The following is a 22,557-nucleotide window of genomic DNA, read 5'->3' as shown; positions in this document are numbered from 1 at the left end:
CATGGTTTTCAGTCAGCCTCTACCCCCTCTCTTCCACCCCCTTCCCTATTCCCAATTTATAGTCTTGCAACAGTACATAATTCTGACACGTAACATATGTCTGCCCAGCTAACCAAACTATTAATAAGTGTATGTACTTTATAAAGTGTGAGTACACATGGAGTTACATGCACACAGTTATACTTTCTATGCTATTAGAGATAGTTCTGACGTTAAGTCTGAGGAAAAGCCTAGTGGTCTGTACAGAAAGTTCTGACAGTTTTTTTAATATAAAGAATCCAAGGGCCTGCAAGCTGCCTATGTAGATTAATCATTACTATCTCAGTGACTGCACCCATAAGAGCAGCACTCAAAATGGAATATTACGTCCTGCCTGCTGATGTCAATTGGCCATCATCACTGGGCAGCAAATAGCAGCCAACTCACTCGATGACCTAAGCTCCGAATTCCATTCGATTTGTGCACTCAGAAAGGGCAGTAACTTAGGGCTACAAGTTCCCTTTGAAATTTAAGGTCTATCCCAGTTTTACTCACTTTTAGTATGGCTAAAAATATGACAGCATAGACTGTCAATCCAATTGTGTTGACAGACGTGTATGTGTTAAGTGTGTATGTGTGTAAGTGTATGGGGATGTGTGTTAATCAAACTGAGTTCTTATTTGCTGTTCCCGGTTATTGTCAACAGAGTGCACATTCTTTTTTTAAAAATTCTAGCAGGGTAAATGCAAAAGCAGATACAAGTTGGAATTACAAGAAAGCCACATGGGGCAAGCTGTGGCCCGGTATCTGATCCATACCCAGAAAGCTATTAGGTGAATGTAAATAGTGCTGGAAGCCTGGTATCTTCCCATCGAAGGCCATTCACCGAGAAAGCCTTGCAGCTTAACTCTCAGGTACTTCCCTATTGCAATTTATTTATAATTTAAAAAATCATTTCATGTGCACTAAAGTGATATCCTAGAGAGATTGGGGGAGGGATAAAGTATATCACATCCTAAATTTCAGCATCTAAGTCAGAGCTTTCCAAAATTGTCCTGGGGACCCCACAGCCAATCAGGTGTACGGGATAAATCTCAACATACTAGGGCCTCCAATGTAGGCTGGATTCCAAAAACTCAGGGATTATGGGGGGTCACCAGGGCAGGTTTGGGAAGTCCTGGCTTAAATGGCTCATTGTTACCGAGTCGATCTCCCCAGGCGAAGAATTCCAAGAATTCCAAGTAGATCATACAAACAATATTTTGTTGGGAAAGAAGGCAGTTGAAACACAGACTTACCAACAGCAGAGAGGAAGTCACTGTACTGTGTGAAGGTCATGAGGGGCTCTGGCAGCTCCCGCAGCCATTGTTTGAGAATTCCAGTAATGGTGTGGATGGGATAGTTTTCCAGTTTCACTGAATTTGGATCTGGGGGAAGGGGAAGAAATTAAACAATAATTGTCCTACCTTTATGGGGATAGCTGCACTGGCACATGCCCCAGAGTGCTCTAGAGGTCAAAAGCATGTGTGTATGGCTTCATCTAGTTCTCTAATACAGTGTTCTTCAACCTTTATACACCTATGGACCGGCAGAAATAAAATAATTATTTTGTGAATCAGCATCGGTCTGCGGACCAGCGGTTGAAGAACACTGGGCTAAGCTGTGAGCCAGACCCCACCCATCTCTACCCAATCTCCACCCCCAGACCCCACCCCCATAATAGTACTAAATGAAACACTATTTTTTCCATTCATTTTTCATAAATACACACAATGTAATCTTATTAACAACACATAATAGTTAACCACAAAATTAAACTACACAAAGCACACTAACAGCAGATGTAAATTCTCAAATTTGACATAATTCAAAAATAAAATCACTCCTCCCTACCTTTGTTGTCTCCCTCACTCCATGCAATGCCTTACCTTCTGGCCTGTTCCCGTCCCCGGTGTTAGCTTCAGTCCAGCTCCCTCTTCCTCACTGATGAACTGCACAAAGCTGCGGGCAGCGGCTCCTTGCGAATCCCGCTCCTCATCTGGAAGCCTTCCCTCTGATGTTGTGAAGTCAAAGAGAAGGCTTCCAGTTCAAGCGCAGAACGCGCATAGGAGCCACTGCCCGTGGCTTTGTGCACTGAATCAGTGAGGAAGAGGGAGCTGGCTCAAAGATAACACCGCATCGATTGCACCGTGGACCGGCGGTTGAAGAACACTGTTTTGGGCCTGATGCACATGCCGGCCCTGTGGACTGGCAGGAAATTTCTATGGACCGGCACAGGTCCATGGACAGGTGGTTGAAGAACACTGCTCTAATAGACAGCTTAATCAATTAGAACCTGAATCCTGTCTCCTGGACTGGGGTGGACACCTTCTTCCTCCAACCTCTACTCAGAAACCAACTCATTATTGAGTGGAGTAGTCGTCTAATGATCAGTGTCAGTGTTTCTTAAACTTTTTTAGCTCCGGCACACTAAATGGAGCAAATGTTTTTTGCAGTACAATATAATTGAAATTATAAAATTGCAAAATCAACAAAAAAATTAAATCTGAGAGTTATTTAAGCTATGTATGGGTAATTGTAAATGGTGAAAACTAAAGTAGATAGAATAGAATCAATGTGATGGATGTGCTTGTTTTTGAGAGCAAATTAAGTTTCAAGTTTATTAAAATTTTGATAAAACGCAAATCAAGTTTTCTAAGCGTTTTACATTTTGTATAAAAAAGGGGAAAACAATGAACAAATAAGTACCGACTAAACAATACATCACACACGTGAAACAATAGGAAAGTGGGGAGAACTACAGTTTAAAAGAGAACAAGAAGGGTAAACCACAATAGGAAAGAAAGGGGATGTAAATTATTAAATGACCTAGGCTGATTCCAAGTCTTTTCAACAGTTATATGCATCACAGAAGAGATAGCACTTTAAATTTCCCTTGAAATCGACAGGAAAACACGCATTTCATCATTCACCATCTGCAGTCGCTCTCTTTTTTCAATTTAACTTGTCAGAGCTGAAAATCCAAGTTTGCAAAGATAAGATCCAAAAGGTAACAAAGCCTTGATTGCTTTGTTACTTGTTAGGATAACTAATGCATAAAAGAAATTACTTGCTATTAGTTTTCAAGGACCAATCACGTCAAAGAATGATGCTTGTCTGGGCAGTTATAACCTTACGAACACAGACGCTCATAACATTGACAGACTCTTGCAACGTACATACGAAGGGAATTTTTTAAAATAAAATTCTGGAATCTCTTGTGGTACATCCAGAATCTCTTCGGGGCACACCACTGTGCTGAGGAACTAAGTTTGAGAGACACTGATCAGTGCAGAAAGCTGAGAACCAGGGGGACTAGGCTCCTTCTGACCTGGGCAAATCACTTAACCTCATTCTAATCACATTCAAACCTCAATTCCACAAACCACTGGGCATTCATTCAATTGCTGTAAAAGTTTGCTCTCATTTGAACCTTATATCAAACCTTTGTGCATTACAACTAAATAAATAAAGTGTTGGGGGAAAAGCTTCAGGGCACTTTATTTATTTAGTTGTAATGCAATAAGAACATAAGAACATAAGCAATGCCTCCACTGGGTCAGATCCGAGGTCCATCGTGCCCAGCAGTCTGCTCACGCGGTGACCCAACAGGTCCAGGACCTGTGCAGTAGCCCTCTATCTATACCCTTCTATCCCTTTTTCCAGTAGGAAATTGTCCAATCCTTTCTTGAACTCCAGGTTTGATATAAGGTTCAAATGAGGGTAAACCTTTACAGTAGTTGAATGGATGCCCAATGGTTTGTGGAACTGAAGTTTGCACGTGACTAATCTGAGGCATTCCACTGGTTCCTTTTTTTGAATAGGTTAATCACTTAACCCCCCCTGGTCCCAGCTATAAAGCCTACACAGCAAGCCCACTAGGGGCAGAAAAAGTATCCTATATAATAAAACCCTAGCTGCGCATGCGCACTCCGACTTGCGTGTTCCGTTTTCTCTGATCCATGATCTGTAGGTCTGTGGCCGCAGGAGTGCGCATGCGTGCATAGGGTTCTTTTCAGTTCGTCTTCGTCTTCGCCCCCCCACCGCGGTCTGACCCTCCTATCCGACCTTCCCTTCCCTGATGATGTCATCAGGGACACGGCAGAGCAAATCAGGGCAGTAGAAGGCCGCGAAGCAGCGTGTTTAGAGTGCTGCAGCCGCTGCTGGAGTCAGGAGGTTTGTTGGGACCGCAGGGAGAGGGGGGGGGGGGGGGCGGCAAAGGACTAAAGGAGCCGGCCAGACCGCGGGGAGGGCACGCGGCATCTTCAACAGTGTGTAGGCGGGCAGCGCTTGAAGGAGTTTGAGTGGTGGTGGCAGTTTCACTCAGAGGAACGTCTGGAGGGTGTTGTGCCAGTGCTGCAGGTGTCCCATGCAGGTAAAAATTCTCAAAGGAGAGGTAAGGGGGCTGCTTCGGGGGGAGGGGTGTGCTGGGAGGCAGACAGCTTTGCTTGGGGGAGAGACGGGGGGATACAGAAGGAGGGCCACGGAGAGACAGTCAGGGAGGAACTGGAGGGGGAGAGAGAAAGGGGGCTTTAGTGGCCCATAAATCTAACGATTCAGAAAAGACGAGTGATTCTCAAAAAAAACCTCACATACAAATGAGATTTCCACGCGATCTGCCCCTAATCTTTGTAAATCTTCGTGCAGTAAAAAGTTGATCCACTTGTACCCGTCCTACACCAGTAATGTCTCAGTAAAAGGGACTTCGATGTCACTGGTGTCCTAAAGTGTATGGCTAGTGCTGACTCAGGGTACTGTGCCCTTGGGTGGGGGGCAAGAATTTGATATACCATTCTCTAGTGACTCCTTAAGTTCCCTCATGCGGTTAGCTGCACCAGATTTCCGGTAGATTCCTTCTGTGTACAGGCCATGCATTTCCACATGCTCCAGCAGCTTTTCCATGACAACGGGAACTGCATTGCTGTCACTGGTTAGGGCACACAAGCGCACTCCAAAGTGCCGTGACTCTGCATTCTGTTCATTCTGGAAGGAACGATGCAGAAATAAATCAAGAAAAGTCGCAAAACCCGAAAATAAATGGGACGTGGAAGTCACAGAAAGAACAAAAAACCTCCCAAACCCCAAGAAATAAAACTAGATAGGGGGGAGAGACAAGAGCAGGAATGGTAAAACTACTCAAAACAATCTGCAAAGAATTATATGAGCACGGGAGAGCCCTCAGTCACACAGCCACCCACTGGAGAATCCCAGAGGTAAAGGCTGTCACTGGCTTACACCCAAAAGAGTGTTAACTGTGAAACATCCCCGGGTTCTACTCCATGCTACTTAATGTGATTAAAGTGCACCCAACAGTGCTGAGTGTGAAAAAATATATAAATAAATAAAAAAAAACACACTCTACCATTCGCTGCAATTGTCTCTACCCCTTATCCAGGGGGCCAAAATATCAAACGTCCAATTCCAGCAAAGCAATAACCCAACAGGAAGAACTTAGCTTCTCCGTGGAAACAAACAGCCAGCAGATGTCAAATTCGTCCGACAGGACTCCGTTTCGGGGGTGCACACCCCCTTCCTCAGGAACAGCTGGACTGCGCTGTGACCCTCCAATTCATCCGGCTCAGCTTAGATTGACAATGCTAAATTGATTTTCCGCTTTGTCAATCTAAGCTGTGCCGGATGAATTGGAGGGTCACAGCGCAGTCCAGCTGTTCCTGAGGAAGGGGGTGTGCACCCCCGAAACGGAGTCCCATCGGACGAATTTGACATCTGCTGGCTGTTTGTTTCCACGGAGAAGCTAAGTTCTTCCTGTTGGGTTATTGCTTTGCTGGAATTGGACGTTTGATATTTTGGCCCCCTGGATAAGGGGTAGAGACAATTGCAGCGAATGGTAGAGTGTGTTTTTTTGATTTATTTATATATTTTTTCACACTCAGCACTGTTGGGTGCACTTTAATCACATTAAGTAGCATGGAGTAGAACCCGGGGATGTTTCACAGTTAACACTCTTTTGGGTGTAAGCTAGTGACAGCCTTTACCTCTAGGATTCTCCAGTGGGTGGCTGTGTGACTGAGGGCTCTCCCGTGCTCATATAATTCTTTGCAGATTGTTTTGAGTAGTTTTACCATTCCTGCTCTTGTCTCTCCCCCCTATCTAGTTTTATTTCTTGGGGTTTGGGAGGTTTTTTGTTCTTTCTGAAATAAATCAAGAGACATGACAGAGCCCACCTCCCTCCATAATAAATGCCATTCACCATCTTCCCCTGCCCCATTAGTAGCTAACTCCATTGGCTTGCAGGGGCAGGATACAGCTTCCCATAGAGCTGCCTTTGGCACTGCACAGCAGATAAGTGTTATATTGGCTCTGACTCTCCTAAGGCTGTGAGCACTGTCTTTACAGCATCCTCATATCTGACCAGTGTGGAGGCCAGTAATCCGGGCCTCCAAAGACAGATGGCAACAGCACTGAAATATCAGCACTTGACAAGTCACTGCTACGCTTAGAACTTGAGAACTAGAGAAGTCAGAGTTCAAAATCCAATGACACTCCTTTTGACCTTCAGCAAGATACTTAACCCTTCATTGCCTCAGGTGAAAAACTTAACTTGTGAATGCTACTGTATATTAAGCTTGTGAAAATTACCCGTTGTGCATTAACTACATCTGATTGGCCATCGTGGCATTCTAGTTTCAGAGTGGCTCAGAATTCTAGAGAACCAACACATTTTGCCTGGATTTACAGTCACTGGTCAAATTGTTTTAGCTTTCTTAAGCTAGAACCTTAGCTTGTACATTTGACTTAAATGCCAGCATGGTATTCAGTAAGAATTAGCAGGTTCAGGGCTAGCTCAGAGGATGTTACGGTACATACCTTCCTCCCGCAGGATGTTACACAGAAAGTCTGGATTTTTGACATGCATTTCTTGTGGCAGATCAGCTTGCAAGCTAGACCAAGAGAAGAGAAGAAGCAAATGTAAAAATAATTCTAAGAATAAAACATAAACCTCATCCAGATACGTTTCTGATTGTTTTTCTGCTATTGGCTAGAACTAAATATTGTTCCCCACCTCTTGTATAGCCCCACTCAAAAGTTTTCTCCAATAGGACCCATCATTTGGACTTCATTTATGAACTGTTTCCAACTGGATTAGATTGGAGAAGGGAGGGGACACAAAAAAGAACAGGTGGTGTCTTTCTGTTGTTAACCTCTGTCTATGTTGCTTTATCCACTACATACACATCTTTGTAAGTCATATTGTTTGGTTGCCAAGTGAATGAGGGATGAGCTGAGCCAGTCTTGGCTTTACTCCATTGCATCTATGGACTTGCAGGTCCTGCATTTAGAGACATTGGAACTACATGACCTGGAATGCGATGACCAGGACTGCCTCAGACTGTCCCTCAGGACCTGGACAGCCAAGGGTGATCCAAGAAAGGAGGAGCAATCAAAGAATAACATACAAAATATTATTGAAAGACCCATCTTGGCCAAGTTTGAGCAACAGCGGGAGGGGGGGGGGGGTGTCATCAGATTCAATAAAGAATAAAATACAAGGTTGGGCATAGTCTTCCTGCATGAAGCCACTAGAGCGCCATTATTGATGAAGGCTATGGCCAAAACTTGGTCAAGTTGGTTCCTTCCTTCAATAAAATTTTATATGTGATTCTTTGGCTGTTCCTCCTTCTTTGGACTACCTTTGCTGTCTTTGGTCTTCTGGCTGGCTCTGCTGTGGTCATACTCTGTTTTTCCTGGTCCCCAGGACCTGCAGCCACCTAGTAACATTTGTTGACCTTTCCCACCTGATAGAACGGCACTGTTCACCATTTTAGGATCAGAGAGGAATCTATTCTAAAATAAAGAACTGAATACATTATCACAGGTGGTCTCCTGATTGATGCCACCAGAGAGGTGCCGGCTATGTCTATGGCAAGAGCAGGGTTTCTCCAGTATCTCTGCTAGGGAATGCCTTCACTTATGTGTATTGTAATTTTATGACTACGCTGATATTATCGCTGTATCTTTTATTTACGATGTAATTCACTGAGAGATTGTTAAACATAGGTGAGATGCTCATAATTATGACATAAACTGCTCAGTGTTGGAATTCTTTATCAGAGGTCATAAAAAAATCTACTGCACTCACAGTTGGATTCTCAATACTCACCGGTAAAATACCATAGGTCACTGAAGTGGCCCGTAAATCTAACGATTCAGAAAAGATGAGTGATTCTCAAAAAAACCTCACATACAAATGAGATTTCCATGCAATCTGCCTCTAGTGATAGTGGTCAGCACATGTGCAGAATAGTCCACGTAAAGAGGCGTAAATGTGCGCAAGTGCTGGGAAAAGCTACGGCGTAGGCACGCATATTGTAGCAAATGGATGGCATGGGTGGACAGGAGGGGTGGAGAACTACCAGCAAATGATACATGTCAATCATAGGCATGCCAGTGCTATTGGAAGGAGAGGAGACACACCTCTAATTCACATGCTAGAGACACATGCTTTTGGCATTATCATTTAGCAGGATTCATGCTGCAGCGCCTACCTTTCCACATTTGGCTAGCAATGTTACTCTATTACATCTTCTCTTATTGGACCCCTGAGGAAGGTGTTTCTACAGCCTGTGTTGGGTCCTTGAAACCTCCCGCATGAGTGACGAGGGAAGCCTGGGCTTCCCCGCGAACAGCTGCCAGCCACGAGGCACTCACGAAGGGGATCCCTGGCTGCCAGCACCTGATGCCAACGAGGATTCCCCTTCGCAGCGGCCTGCCTTGCTTGAATAGGCAGGCTGCGAGTGCCTCGTAGCTGGATTACAATGAGCAATTTTCCCCTTGTAAAAGTGCTCATTGCTCCAGAAGTGACCTAGCTAGAATAAAAGTGCAGGTTAACAGAAAAAAACAGTACAATACAGTACTTTTAATGGGAAAGAGCCCTTTACACCGGCACAGCTTCAGGATTTTTTTTTCCAGAACAGACTCCACAGCTCTCAAAGCTGGAGGCCTGACCACCTAGGGCTGCTGACTGAAGTCCCCTACAAAAATGTGGGGAGGTGGAGGAAGAGGGGGAGGGACCCAGAACAAGACCCACCGGGTTTGACACCCCTGAGGTCAGACAGATCCCCAAACAGGTCCCGTCCAAGCTCTGTCTGGAACTAAAAAGGGGACCAGGAGTCCTAAAACAAATTCCAACAGACTTAACAGAGGGAGCCAGATTTTTCCTACCCCAACCTGCTGGAGACTGAGAAAGACTGGATTGCTAGAGGGAGCCTCAGCTAATACACCACAACACGTTTTTGTCTTAGTCTCCACCTGCTGGTCATAGTGAAGAATAAACCCATTTGTAAAGAATGACACGGGGATAAATGTGTCCCCGTGAGTTTTGTCGCTCTCCTTTTCTCTGCCCCATTCCTGTAAGCTCTGCCTTACCGTACAAACCTCAAACACTTATGATTTTAAAGTGTTTGAGGCTTGTGCAGATAAGGATGGAGCTTGCAGGAATGGGGCAGAGACAGGAAAAGAACTTGCGGGGATGGGACGGGAAAATGAGCTCCCACAGGGATGGGGAAAAGTTTGTCCCCATGTTATTCTCTAAGTCACATCTACCCATTCAACTCCACTCATTATTTTAAAGACCTCTATCATATCACCCCTGATCTGTCTCCTCTCCAAGCTGAAGAGACTTAGCTGTTTTAGCCTTTACTCATAGGGAAGTCATCCCATCCCTTTTATCATTTTCATCACCCTTCTCTGTACCTTTTCTAATTCTGCTGTATCTTTTTTGAGAAACTATGACCAGAACTGCGCACAGTATTCGAGTTGTGGCTGTACCATAGAATGATACAAGGGCATTATAACATTTTCATCTTTGTTTTCATTTCTTTCTTGATAATTCTTAACATTCTATTTGCTTTCTTAGCCGTCACTGCCACGCATTGAGCTGAGGGTTTCAACGTATCCTCAACAATGACACTTACTGCTGCAGAGGAAAGCCTTCTCCATGGGCCAGATGTTGGAAGAGCACTGCTCACAGGATTGGCCAATGTTGACTTGGTAACTCAGGAACACATGACCATTACGCTCCACCTGGACAGAGGGAGAAAAAGTGTGAGACGGAGACAGGACTCAGAAGAAGCATCCCCTAGTGTTTGTGACATTGTAGGGCTGGAGCAGGTATGATCCTACCTCACAAAGATCTCTGGTACCATCACTCACTCGCTGAGAGAAACGGTGAGTTTATAAGTGCCCCTATGATGAGTCAGTAATTATGGACAAAGTAGATTTACACAAATGTTTCCCCCCCCCACCCCACAATTATGCTGGATGTGCAGTCCATGCCGGGCAGTTGTCACACCATACTCAAGGAGGTGGAAAGTGGCTTGTAATGGCAATTCATTTTGTTTAGCACTGACTGAAGTTGGCTACAGAATACTTATTATACAGCATATGACAATAAATCTAGGAGCATTCTTTAAAGAATTGGGGGGAGCTGTTACAACCCGGTGGATATTTTGGAGGAGGCTGTTTGGTGGTTCCTGTCTCCTGCAGCAGCGGCTCTTCACCTGTGTTTGACTCGCCGACAGGCACTTCCAGAGACGGACTCCCTGATGTCATCGGGTCCGTCTCCAACTGCTTGAAAAGTTGCCGCTGCCGCAGGGCATGGCTGAAGGGGCGTGCCCTAAGGGGCACGCAAGGCCCCTTGGAGCCACGAGGAGCCTGAGAGCAGGATCTTCCTGGTAATATAATTTACTTTAAATATTTGTATGTTTGTTTGGATACGGGGAAAAGAAAAATCAAACCAAAGAGTTCAACACCAGTGGTATCTGGTCCCATGGACAGACATTTAACATTATTATCTGAAAATCCACTTGTTGCATCATCAAATATAGATTCATCTTTGTCAGGAGCATCAATAAGTCCCCTCGAACGGACCCCACCCCTTCATCCAGTATCAAGTGATAGTAGGAATATAAACCCTACTATATCCGATGCACAAGGTGTTTCCTCTACTCATATAGGTAAATTAGTTTATACTGAAATACCTAAACCATTGATTCTTTCTGGAGGAGTGGAGGAAAGTCCACGTACAGAGGAAACACAGGATATTACCCTAAGGGATCTATGGTTAGGAATATCGAGAGTTGAAGGGTGTCTCAGGACAATGATGAAACAAATGGGGGATTTTTCTCAGTCTGTTTCTTCTAAATTAGAAAATGTGGACTCTAACTTAGGTTGCTTGGACAAACGATTAAATATTGTAGAAACTCGATGTAATAATTTACAAGCTGTCTCGGTATCTGCTGTTAAAGATTCTACAGTGATACATTCTAAAATTGAATCTATGGAGAATATGAATAGAGCAAAAAAATCTCCGCTTAGTCAATTTTCCAGTAACTCATTTATTGTCATCTGAAATTTTGTTAAGGAAGTTTTTTAGAGAAGTACTGGGAATGGCTAATGCGGAGAAATTTCCAATAAATAATTACTATTATATTCCTCCAAAAAAAATAGAATCTGCCCAGGAGGTGGACCATCTGGCCACACCAGAGGTAAATCTGACTGAATTTTTGGAAGATACACAGGATGTGATCCAGAGTCGGTCCACCCTGGTGATAGCATGCATGAGTGAGATGGATAAGACATTAATTATGAAACTTTATTTTAAAAACAGGTTAATGAAATTTTGTGGGGATCTTGTTAGGATTTTTCCGGATGTCTCCAGAACCACTCAATTGAGAAGGAAAGAATTTCTGAAATTGAAGGATAGAGTTTTGGCTCTGGAGATATCTTTTTACCTGAAATTTCCTTGTAAATGTTTAATTAAGTTACAAAATATTGAATATGCTTTTTGGGATCCTATTCAATTACAACAATTTCTAGTTGCGAGAGAATAGAAATGATTTTGTTTCACCTAACTGAGAATAAGAGGAGTAATTAATTTAATATCCCATAGTAAGGAATGATTCAAGGTAGGTTAGTACAAACCGAGAATTATTGTCCTTTAGTTTTCTTAAATTTATTTGATTAGAAATAGTAACATGTTCTCCCCATTGATGTGGGCTTAAAAGGAATTATGTATGTATGATTTGATTATGTATTGCTTTGTGTGATTTTTTTCCTTTGGAAATATTGGATATTGTAAAGTATTCAAAAGCATAATAAAAAAAATAAATAAATAAAATAAAGAATTGGGTATATATATATATATATATATTTATTTTTTTTTGAAAGTTTAAACTTTATTAAGTCAACAAGAAAATCATGCAATAGCCATAAAAATAGAACAAAATCCCCCCCCCACACACACACACAGAGCAGGGGGCCCAGTACAGCAAACACTGACATACCTGGTTTCTTAGGTACATACTCAAATAACACAATCAGACTAAACCCTCATTACTAGTCCCATCCCGCCCAAACCCCCCACCCCAAAAAGGATGTGTACCATGAGCACTCCCCAATAACAATCAAAGCAATCCATTCTAGAAGGTAAGTGTCCAGCGGCAGTCTGTGCAAGTTGCCATTAATAAAATGCAGACCAGATCTTACCATAGTTCTGCAACTGGTTTTGCTGCAGAGCAGTCAATTTCAACATTTGCTGTATATAAGTCACCTTGAAAGAATTGGGTATAGTTTTCTATCCATTTTCAGATGCCAAAGACTCAAAATGATTTTGGTTCTATGACCCTGATGTAGGCTTGTTGAGCCAAAACATGGACCATGACAGGTCGAATAGTTTTTCTTCAAGAAAGTTTGTCTAGAAGAAAACTCTCCCTGGTTGGTTTTCTTATGCTCCCCAGTTTTTGGACTCTTGAAAAACGGAATGACATTTTGAATAGACATGGGGTACATATCTGCAGTCTACAAGAAATCCAAGCTAGTGAGGATATCCAATCTGTGTAGTAAATCAGGGAATGCCACTGGAAGGCTTCTAAATCCTGGTCAGGAGGCAGAGCCTTGGAACTAGACACCCAGAGGGAAATTCTGTAAGGGCTGTCTAAATTTAGGCGCTGGTAGGCACCTAGATAGTGCCTAACTTAATTGGCTTTAAGTGGCTTGATAATTGATTGGCACGATAATTGATTGTGCCATTAAAAGCTGATTCAAAACAATTAAAAACAAAAAATCTAGGCACCTCCTAGGACCAGCAGCTAAGTTTCAAGTTTTATTTTAATTTGATGAATCGCTTAATTTAAGTTTTACTAAGCGAGTTACAACATTGAAAAAAAATAACATTTATTTTAACATAATGTTTAAAAATTTTAAAACAGGAGTTAAGACCAACAGACTTACAGACCAACTGAGACACTAGGTAAAAAAAGGGAAGAACTACAATTCAATATTTTTAGAGTGCAGGAGAGAACCATAAATGGAAATAACATTAGGAGGGGAGAGGTGAAAAACTAGAAGGTAATATAAAATTTTTGAACATAATTTATAGATTAAAAGCATCTTTAAAAAGAAAGCTTTTTAAGTTATTTTTAAAATGACTCAAATTATTTTCCTCTCTCAATTGCTGAGGTAAAGTGTTCCAAAGTTGTGGAGCCCTCACCGAGAACATGCCTAGCGGGAGTTAGTGATGCCACATGCCTAAGTAGGCATGTTTAGGGGCAGAGTTGGCTTTAGGTGTCACTAAGTGCCACTAGGTGCAATTCTACAATGAACCAAGGCCCCGGAAATGTAGGCCTTTAAATGCTTGGCCTACATTACCAGCACCTAAGTTCACTGTTAGTTGCCAGTAGCCTTGGTTCTCTAAGTGGCTACTGAATGTGATTGACACTTGGCAGACACCATTTTTCTAGGCACCAGCCACTTCAGGTGCCACTTGCAGAATTAACCCCCCGAACTTCCCGACTCTCTCTCTCTGTTTTAGGTATGAACGTTACCTTCATCCCCACCAGGTGCAGGGTGCAAATGTCATACTCACTATCTGATCCTGCTTCCGCTTCTTCTTCGGGTTTTTCATCTGTTGGGGAAGGAGGACAGAATTTAACCCAGGGCTCTCCCAAATTTACACAACATCAACGCCTGCCCAACAGTGCAAAACAGCAGGAGTGGAACCAAAGAGAGCACCACAACTCCACCGACTACAAAAAGAAACCTCCTTCCATTTGATCCTAATAGCGGTGCTCTAGTTTGGAATATTTAATACGGTGTTATAGGTTTGTGACATGTCATTTCCAAGCCTCAGGATTATCGAGGCAAATTTTTATGGCATGCTCCCAGAATCTGTGGATTTTAAAGGGCTGACACCCCCTCTTCCCAATGCACACACTAACACATGCAATAAAAACATACCATATATACTTGAATATAAACCGCAATTTTTGGGCGAGAATTCACGGGAGCCAGTAAGGAAGCTGCTGAGCGCCGAGAAGCAGCGCCAAATTACGCTGCTGCTCGTGCTGCTCAGATGAGGAAATTCAATTGTGCAGCCGGTTAGCAGCGGGGCAGGAGTTTGAAAAGCTTGCTCCTGCCCGCTGCACCTCCACCACGGATCAGCAGAGGACCCGCTGCACCTGCACCTCCACCACGGATCAGCAGAGGTATGAAGATAGGGTAGGGGACAGAGGGCAGAGCCTGGGAGGAAGAATGCATAGTGGCGGGAAGGAAGGAAAGGTGCTGGGTGCAGAACTTGACAGGGGAGGAAGGAAGGGTGCAGTGTCTGACAGGGGAGGGGAGGAGGAAAGGGTGCTTGTGCAGAGCCTGACAGGGGAGGGGAGGAAGGAAAGATACTGGGTGCAGTGCCTCACAGAGGAGGAGAGGAAGGAAGGGTGCTTGATGAAGAGCCTGACAGGGGAGGGGAGGAAGAAAGGGTGTTGGGTGCAATGCCTAACAGGGGAGGGATGGAGGGAGGGGGGCTGGGTGCAAAGCTTGTCAGGGAGGGGCTGGGTGCAGAGCCTGACAGGGCAGAACACTTGAATATTAATCCGCCCGACTTATATTCAGGTCAACCATTTTTCCTCCATTTGGGGGGGGAAAAGGGGGTCTCGACTTATATTTGGATCGACTTATATTCGAGTATATACAGTCTACATACATGCTTTTACTTAGTCCATGTCAGATGTAGGAGAAAGGTGTGCTGCTCTGAGGCAGGGGTGGGAAAGAATGGGAAGGACAGAACAATCTGGCACACATTACACTTATTCTGTTTCCAGGGGCCAGGTGCCTCCATGTGCTGTGAATTTCAGAAACAACTGATTCAACAGAATCTGACCAGGAAGTTCATGCGTGTTAAAATTAAAATATGCCCTCTAGTCATACACACACCACACACATTCTCCCCGAATCCTCACCAGGGCGAGTCCCTATGGGAGAGGTGGGATACCACTGGTCTGTGCGTTGCTTTTCTTTAACTTGCATTGGCTGTAACAAGATGTGCCCTGTCTCCCTGTCCCAAAGCTGTGTTTGTTATGTCTGTGAAAATGCCAGCCCTTACTTAGCCCAATTCAAGACTCACCTCAATGCTGGCTTTCCTTGAGAAGGGACTACCACTACCACTGCACCCAGTAGATGTACATACATGCAAGGCCGGCTTAAGGGACTGTGGTGCCTGGGCCAACTTTTATATTGGTGCCTGCCCCCACCCCTGCAATATGGTCTCTCTCCTCCATCCACCCTCCCCCCCACCATGGTCTGGTATCTTTCCCTCCCTCAAGTTTTCCTCCATCCACCCTCTTCCCACCATGGTCTGGTATCTTTCCCTCCCTCAAGTTTTCCTCAATCCACCCTCACCCCACCATGGTCTGCTATCTTTCCCTCCCTCAAGTTTTCCTCCATCCACCCTCCCCCCACCATGGTCTGCTATCTTTCCCTCCCTCAAGTTTTCCCCCACCCCCCCCCCCCCCACCATGGTCTGCTATCTTTCCCTCCCTCAAGTTTTCCTCCATCCACCCTCCCCCCACCATGGTCTGCTATCTTTCCCTCCCTCAAGTTTTCCTCCATCCACCCTCCCCCCACCATGGTCTGCTATCTTTCCCTCCCTCAAGTTTTCCTCCATCCACCCTCCCCCCACCATGGTCTGCTATCTTTCCCTCCCTCAAGTTTTCCTCCATCCACCCTCCCCCCACCATGGTCTGCTATCTTTCCCTCCCTCAAGTTTTCCTCCTCCTGCTGGACCAGGTGAGGCACTAGCTCAGGGTTGGTGTTTGGCACTGATGATAAAGGGTGGCAAAATCTCAATCCAGCATCTATCCCTCTGGAAATCTGAAGGTAGACTAGAATGGGTTTTTGTGCCCTTTATAACCGGCGCTCTGGGCCAGGGCCAGGGCCTCATCTGATCCATAGGTTGAATCGGCCCTGCATACAACTGATATCATGAAACACCATCTTGCAAATGGCAAAGTTTGATTCCAAGCTTCTAATTAAACAATGCTGAACCTTTGCTAACAAGACCAGAAAAGCCTGCCCTGTCCTTGCAAGACTGGTCTCCCTCACAAGCAGAACTAGTTGGGCATAGGGCCAGCGTGCCCACTCAGTACACACTCAAGACTTACTTTCTGAAGCTCGGAATCCTCTTTCTTGGTGTATCCTCGAGTGAACTCATCAAGAAAGGACTGGAAAAGATTTAGGACTAGCTTCACATCCTTTTCTTCTCGCTCCTTTGCCAGATTGTTAACCAGAAGCTGGTAATTTTCCATCAGATCTTTGTAACCAGCATGGATTTGGCCGTTCTAGTGGGAAGGGGAAGAAAAGCACAGTTACTTACCGTAACAGGTGTTATCCAGGGACAGCAGGCAGATATTCTTTACGCATGGGTGACGTCACCGACGGAGCCCCCGGTACGGACCTTTTTACTAGAAAGTTCTAGTTGGCCGCACCGCGCGTGCGCGAGTGCCTTCCCGCCCGACGGAGGAGTGCGTGGTCCCCAGTTAGTATAAGCCAGCTAAGAAGCCAACCCGGGGAGGTGGGTGGGACGTAAGAATATCTGCCTGCTGTCCCTGGATAACACCTGTTACGGTAAGTAACTGTGCTTTATCCCAGGACAAGCAGGCAGCATATTCTTTACGCATGGGTGACCTCCAAGCTAACAAAGAGGGAGGAGGGATGGTTGGCCATTAGGAAAATAAATTCTGAAGTACAGATTGGCCGAAGTGCCCATCCCGTCTGGAGAAAGCATCCAGACAGTAGTGAGTAGTGAATGTGTGAACTGAGGACCAGGTGGCCGCCTTGCAGATTTCCTCTATGGGTGTGGAACGGAGGAAAGCAACAGAAGCGGCCATAGCTCTCACCCTGTGGGCCGTGACAGCACCGTCCAGTGACAGACCGGCCCGAGCATAACAGAACGCGATGCAAGCTGCAAGCCAGTTGGATAGCGTCCGTTTAGAGACCGGTCGACCCAAACGATTCGGGTCGAAGGTCAGGAAGAGCTGAGGGGACAAGCGGTGAGCCCTTGTACGATCAAGATAGTAAGCCAGGGCACGCTTGCAATCAAGACTGTGCAATGCCTGTTCCCCGGGATGTGAATGAGGTTTCGGGAAGAAAACAGGCAACACAATGGACTGGTTGAGGTGAAAAGCTGAGACCACCTTGGGGAGGAACTTTGGATGGGTGCGCAGAACAACCTTGTCATGATGAAAAATAGTGAACGGTGGATCGGCAACTAGTGCATGAAGCTCACTAACCCTCCTGGCAGAGGTGATGGCAATGAGGAAAAGCACCTTCCATGTCAGAAATTTGAGTGAAGTTGTGGCAAGTGGCTCAAAAGGAGGTTTCATGAGGGCAGACAAAACCACATTCAGGTCCCAGACGACTGGAGGAGGCTTCAGAGGTGGTTTGATGTTGAAGAGGCCCCTCATGAATCGGGAAACCAGAGGGTGAGCCGTGAGAGGTTTTCCGAGGACAGGCTCATGAAATGCCGTGATGGCACTGAGATGGACTCTGATTGAGGTAGACTTGAGGCCTGCGTTGGACAGGGAGAGCAAGTAGTCCAGAACAGTTTCCACCGCTAAAGAGGTGGGATTGTGATGATGACGGAGGCACCAAGAGGAGAACCTGGTCCACTTCTGATGGTAACATTGGAGAGTGGCCGGTTTCCTGGAGGCGTCCAAAATGAGTCGGACAGGCTGAGATAGATTTCCTGGAGAGGTCAGCCCGAGAGAAACCAAGCTGTCAGGTGGAGCGAAGACAGATTGGGATGTAGTAGAGACTGATGCTGCTGTGTAAGTAGAGTAGGAAACACAGGTAGAGGAATGGGCTCCCTGGAGCTGAGCTGAAGCAGGAGGGAGAACCAGTGTTGACGAGGCCACCGGGGAGCTATGAGGTTCATGGTGGCTCCGTCCCTGCGGAGTTTGGATAAAGTCCGCAACATCAGAGGTAGAGGAGGAAAGGCATAGAGGAACCGATCCGTCCAATCGAGAAGGAATGCATCCGGGGCCAGACGGTGAGGAGAGAAGAGTCTGGAGCAGAACTGGGGCAGCTGATGGTTGTGAGGGGCTGCAAATAGGTCCACTTGCTGAGTGCCCCAGCGAGCAAAAATGGAGAGGAGCATGGGAGGATCCAAAGACCACTCGTGAGGTTGCAGGATGCGACTGAGATTGTCGGCCAGAGAGTTCTGTTCGCCCTGGATATAGACAGCCTTGAGGAAGAGACTGCGGGCCGTGGCCCAGGTCCAAATGCGAAGAGCCTCCTGACAAAGGAGGCGAGATCCGGTGCCGCCCTGTTTGTTTATGTAGTACATGGCGACTTGGTTGTCCGTGCACAGGAGCAGAACCTGAGGACAAAGAAGGTGCTGGAAGGCCTTGAGAGCGTAGAACATGGCTCGTAGTTCTAGGAAATTGATGTGATGTAGACGCTCCTGTGGGGTCCAAAGACCTTGGGTGCGTAGGTCTCCCAGGTGAGCTCCCCATGCATAAGGGGAGGCATCCGTGGTGATGATCATGGAATGCGGGGGCAGATGAAAAAGAAGGCCCCTGGAAAGATTTGAGGAGTTCAACCACCATTGTAGAGATCGCTGAAGAGACGATGTCACAGAGATGGGATGAGAAAGAAGATTCGAGGTCTGTGACCACTGGTTGGCCAGAGTCCATTGAGGTGTCCTGAGGTGGAGTCGTGCCAGGGGAAGCACATGCACCGTTGAGGCCATGTGGCCCAGGAGGACCATCATCTGTCTGGCAGGAATGGAGTAATGAAGGAGCACCTGACGACACAGGCGGAGCAGATTCCGCTGACGGTCGGAGGGGAGAAACGCCCTCATTAGTGTGGTGTCGAGAACTGCTCCAATGAATTGAAGGCGCTGTGTGGGAAACAGATGCGACTTGGGGTAGTTGATCTCGAACCCCAGAAGATGGAGGAGAGAGATGGTATGATGAGTGGCTTGTAGCACAAGCGGAGACGTAGGTGCTTTCACCAACCAATCGTCCAAGTAGGGAAACACCTGAAGGTTGTGAGACCTGAGGAAGGCCGCCGCCACAATGAGGCATTTGGTGAACACCCTGGGTGATGAAGCGAGGCCAAAAGGTAGCACTTTGTACTGATAATGGCGATGGTGCACCTGGAATCGGAGGTAGCGACGTGAAGTTGGATTGATTGGGATGTGAGTGTAGGCCTCTTTGAGGTCCAGGGAACATAGCCAGTCGTTCTGAGAGAGATGAGGGTAAAGCGTGGCAAGGGAGAGCATTCTGAACTTCTCCTTGACTAGACACTTGTTGAGGTCCCTGAGATCGAGAATGGGACGTAGGTCTCCTGTCTTCTTTGGAACTAGAAAGTAACGGGAGTAGAATCCCCGGCCTCTTTGTTCCGGAGGTACTTCTTCGATGGCATTGAGAAGAAGGAGGGATTGGACCTCCCTCAGAAGGAGGGGGGTTTGAGTTGAAAGAGAAGCAGACTCTACGGGAGGATTGTCTGGTGGAAGAGTCTGGAAGTTGAGAGAGTAGCCGTGGCGGATGATGTTGAGGACCCACTGGTCCGATGTGATGACCTCCCAACGGCTGATGAAGATGTGGAGTCTGCCTCCGATTGGCTGAGGAAGAGGCAATGAGGGTGGAAGACTGGCTAAGCCCTGGAGAGAGGAGTCAAAAGGGCTGAGAAGGTTTGGCAGGAGGAAGAGGCTTGGCAGGTTGATTAGACTGTGCATGAGCCTGGGTGTGTTGGTGTTGGCGGGCCCGCCTAGGTTGCTGCGAAGGTGGGTTGAGCGGCCTAGCGGAGAACCTGCGCTGATAAGAAGTCTGCGGTCGGTAAGGACGAGCAGGAGGAGCCTTCTTTTTGGTTTAATGAGAGTATCCCATCTGGTCTCATGGGCGGAGAGTTTCTGTGTGGTGGTATCCAGGGACTCTCCGAATAATTCGTCTCCCAGACATGGGGCGTTGGCTAGACGGTCCTGATGGTTGACGTCCAGATCAGAGACCCTGAGCCAGGCCAGGCGGCGCATAGCCACAGCGATGGCAGAGGCACGGGAGGTGAGCTCAAAAGAGTCATAGATAGAGCGCACCATAAATTTTCTCAGTTGAAGCAGGCTGGAGATGTGCTGCTGGAATAGTGGAACCTTGTGCTCCGGCATGTACTTTTGCATGGCGGAGAGTTGCATTACCAGATGTTTCAGGTAGAAAGAAAAATGGAAAGAGTAGTTGTTTGCCCTGTTGGCAAGCATGGCATTCTGGTAGAGCCGCTTGCCAAACTTGTCCATAGTTTTGCCCTCTCTGCCAGGAGGGGTGGAGGCATAAACACTAGAGCCCTGAGTCTTTTTTAAAGTGGACTCTACCAGGAGAGACTCATGGGGCAGCTGGGGTTTATCAAATCCCGGGATTGGAATAACCCTGTAAAGGCTATCCAGTTTACGGGGCGCCCCAGGGACAGTCAGTGGATTCTCCCAATTTTTATAAAAAGTTTCCCGTAGGATGTCATGCACGGGCAACTTTAGGAACTCTTTAGGGGGTTGATCGAAATCTAATGCCTCCAGGAAAGCCTGTGACTTCTTAGAGTCAGATTCCAGAGGCAAAGATAAGGCTCCCGATAACTCCCTGAGAAATTTAGAAAAGGAAGATTGCTCAGGTTTAGATGTGGTATCGGGGGCCGAAGGCTCTTCGTCCGACGACGATGCATCCTCCTCGGTACCGAGGGGGGATTCTTCCCAGAGGTCCGGGTCTCTGACATCGGTGTGCGCGTGTCGAGAGACTGGAGTGGAAGGCTCGGTATGGTGAGTTTTAGACCGAGACTTGCCTGAGCGTACCGAGACGGTACCGGGGGATGAAGACCTGTGTCTGTCTCGGTCCCGGGAAGAACGGTGCCGGTCAGGTTCGCGGGAAGACCGGTGTTCCGTTCGGTCCCGAGGAGGATCGGTCGTCGTCAAGGCGACAGCCTCGGCATGGGCCTGGAGATGTGGCGCCGAGAGAATGGGCATGGAGGAGTCCATAGGTACCGATGGCGTGGATACCGGTTGGACGGTGCGGGGCTCGGGCCGGTCTGGTACCGAAAGTAGCGGTGCCAGGATAGAGGGCAAGAGCTGTTTAAGTTGCTGTTGGAGTTGTTCCTGCAACTTATCCTGGAGGATGGCCGCAATGCGGTCATCCAGGGGTGGCACCGGAACCACTTTTTTCTGCTTTGGTTCCATGGGTGCCGCTCTACGCTCCGGCGATGAGGAGGCCGATGACGAGGCACTCACCGATATCGGAGCGGAGCGCTTTTTGGTTCGGCGTGGAGCCGAAAGAGCTGGTGTCGCCACCGAGGTGGGAGGGCGCTCAAGGGTGGAAGGCTTCTTAGCCGGCTTACCTGGCGCCGGTGGCGCCGATGTAGTTTCAGGCGGTGTCGAAGTGGTCGGTGCCGATTTCGACGGTGCCGCAGTTGAAGAAGTCGAGTCCATAGTCGGGCCGGTGCCGAACAGTAGACTTTGCTGGATTTGACGATTCTTCAAAGTGCGTTTTTTAAGAGTGGCACAGCGGGTGCAGGAGTCCGCCCGATGATCAGGTCCCAAGCACTGTAAACACCAATTGTGTGGGTCAGTGAGGGAGATCGGGCGTGCACACCGCTGGCACTTCTTAAAACCGGGCTGCGGGGGCATGAATGGAAACACGGCCTCCGCAAAATCAAACCCCGAGGCCTGGATCGTGACAACAGGCCCCGCCGGGGCAAGAACGAAAAACGAAGTCAAAAGAAAATATATATATATATATTTTTTTTTTAAATGAAAGAAAAAAGCACCCGAAGGTGAATAAAAATGAAAAAGAACGCGAGCGGGAAGGCAAAAAGAGGATTTCAACGGAGTTGAAAAACGCACGTCTTCTTCGCTCCGCGGAAACGAAGAAACTGGGGACCACGCACTCCTCCGTCGGGCGGGAAGGCACTCGCGCACGCGCGGTGCGGCCAACTAGAACTTTCTAGTAAAAAGGTCCGTACCGGGGGCTCCGTCGGTGACGTCACCCATGCGTAAAGAATATGCTGCCTGCTTGTCCTGGGATAATAATTATTACAGCTGGCTTGAGCCCTAGAAAATGTTCTTAAATAGTTTAATAAAAGACCTATAGCACAATATCTTAGCTCATACTGAGGTTCTACTGAATATTGGTATTCAATTTGATCTGGCCCTGAATAGTGCTCTGAATATTTTATTTGTATTTGGCCGAATAGTGATTAAATTTGAATATCCTA

The 22,557-nt window shown here is 46.7% G+C and overlaps 1 protein-coding gene across 11 annotated transcripts in view; it reads right to left on the bottom strand.

Annotated features, from left to right (window-relative positions):
* The window catches only part of MYO9B (myosin IXB), a 256,166-nt gene that overhangs the window by 17,034 nt on the left and 216,575 nt on the right, over positions 1-22,557 (bottom strand). For all 11 annotated transcript variants that reach the window (XM_033957195.1, XM_033957198.1, XM_033957189.1 and 8 more), the window contains 6 exons: positions 16,473-16,649; positions 13,904-13,942; positions 9,954-10,062; positions 6,847-6,920; positions 4,809-5,001; positions 1,278-1,406 (listed from right to left, as the gene is read on the bottom strand). In XM_033957195.1, the coding sequence (XP_033813086.1) occupies positions 1,278-1,406; positions 4,809-5,001; positions 6,847-6,920; positions 9,954-10,062; positions 13,904-13,942; positions 16,473-16,649 (721 nt within the window). The remainder of the gene's footprint in view (positions 1-1,277; positions 1,407-4,808; positions 5,002-6,846; positions 6,921-9,953; positions 10,063-13,903; positions 13,943-16,472; positions 16,650-22,557) is intronic.

This window comes from Geotrypetes seraphini, chromosome 8 (genome assembly GCF_902459505.1).
Source record: "Geotrypetes seraphini chromosome 8, aGeoSer1.1, whole genome shotgun sequence".
NCBI classification, from domain to species: domain Eukaryota; kingdom Metazoa; phylum Chordata; class Amphibia; order Gymnophiona; family Dermophiidae; genus Geotrypetes; species Geotrypetes seraphini.
This window is presented reverse-complemented; position numbering and strand designations above follow the sequence as displayed.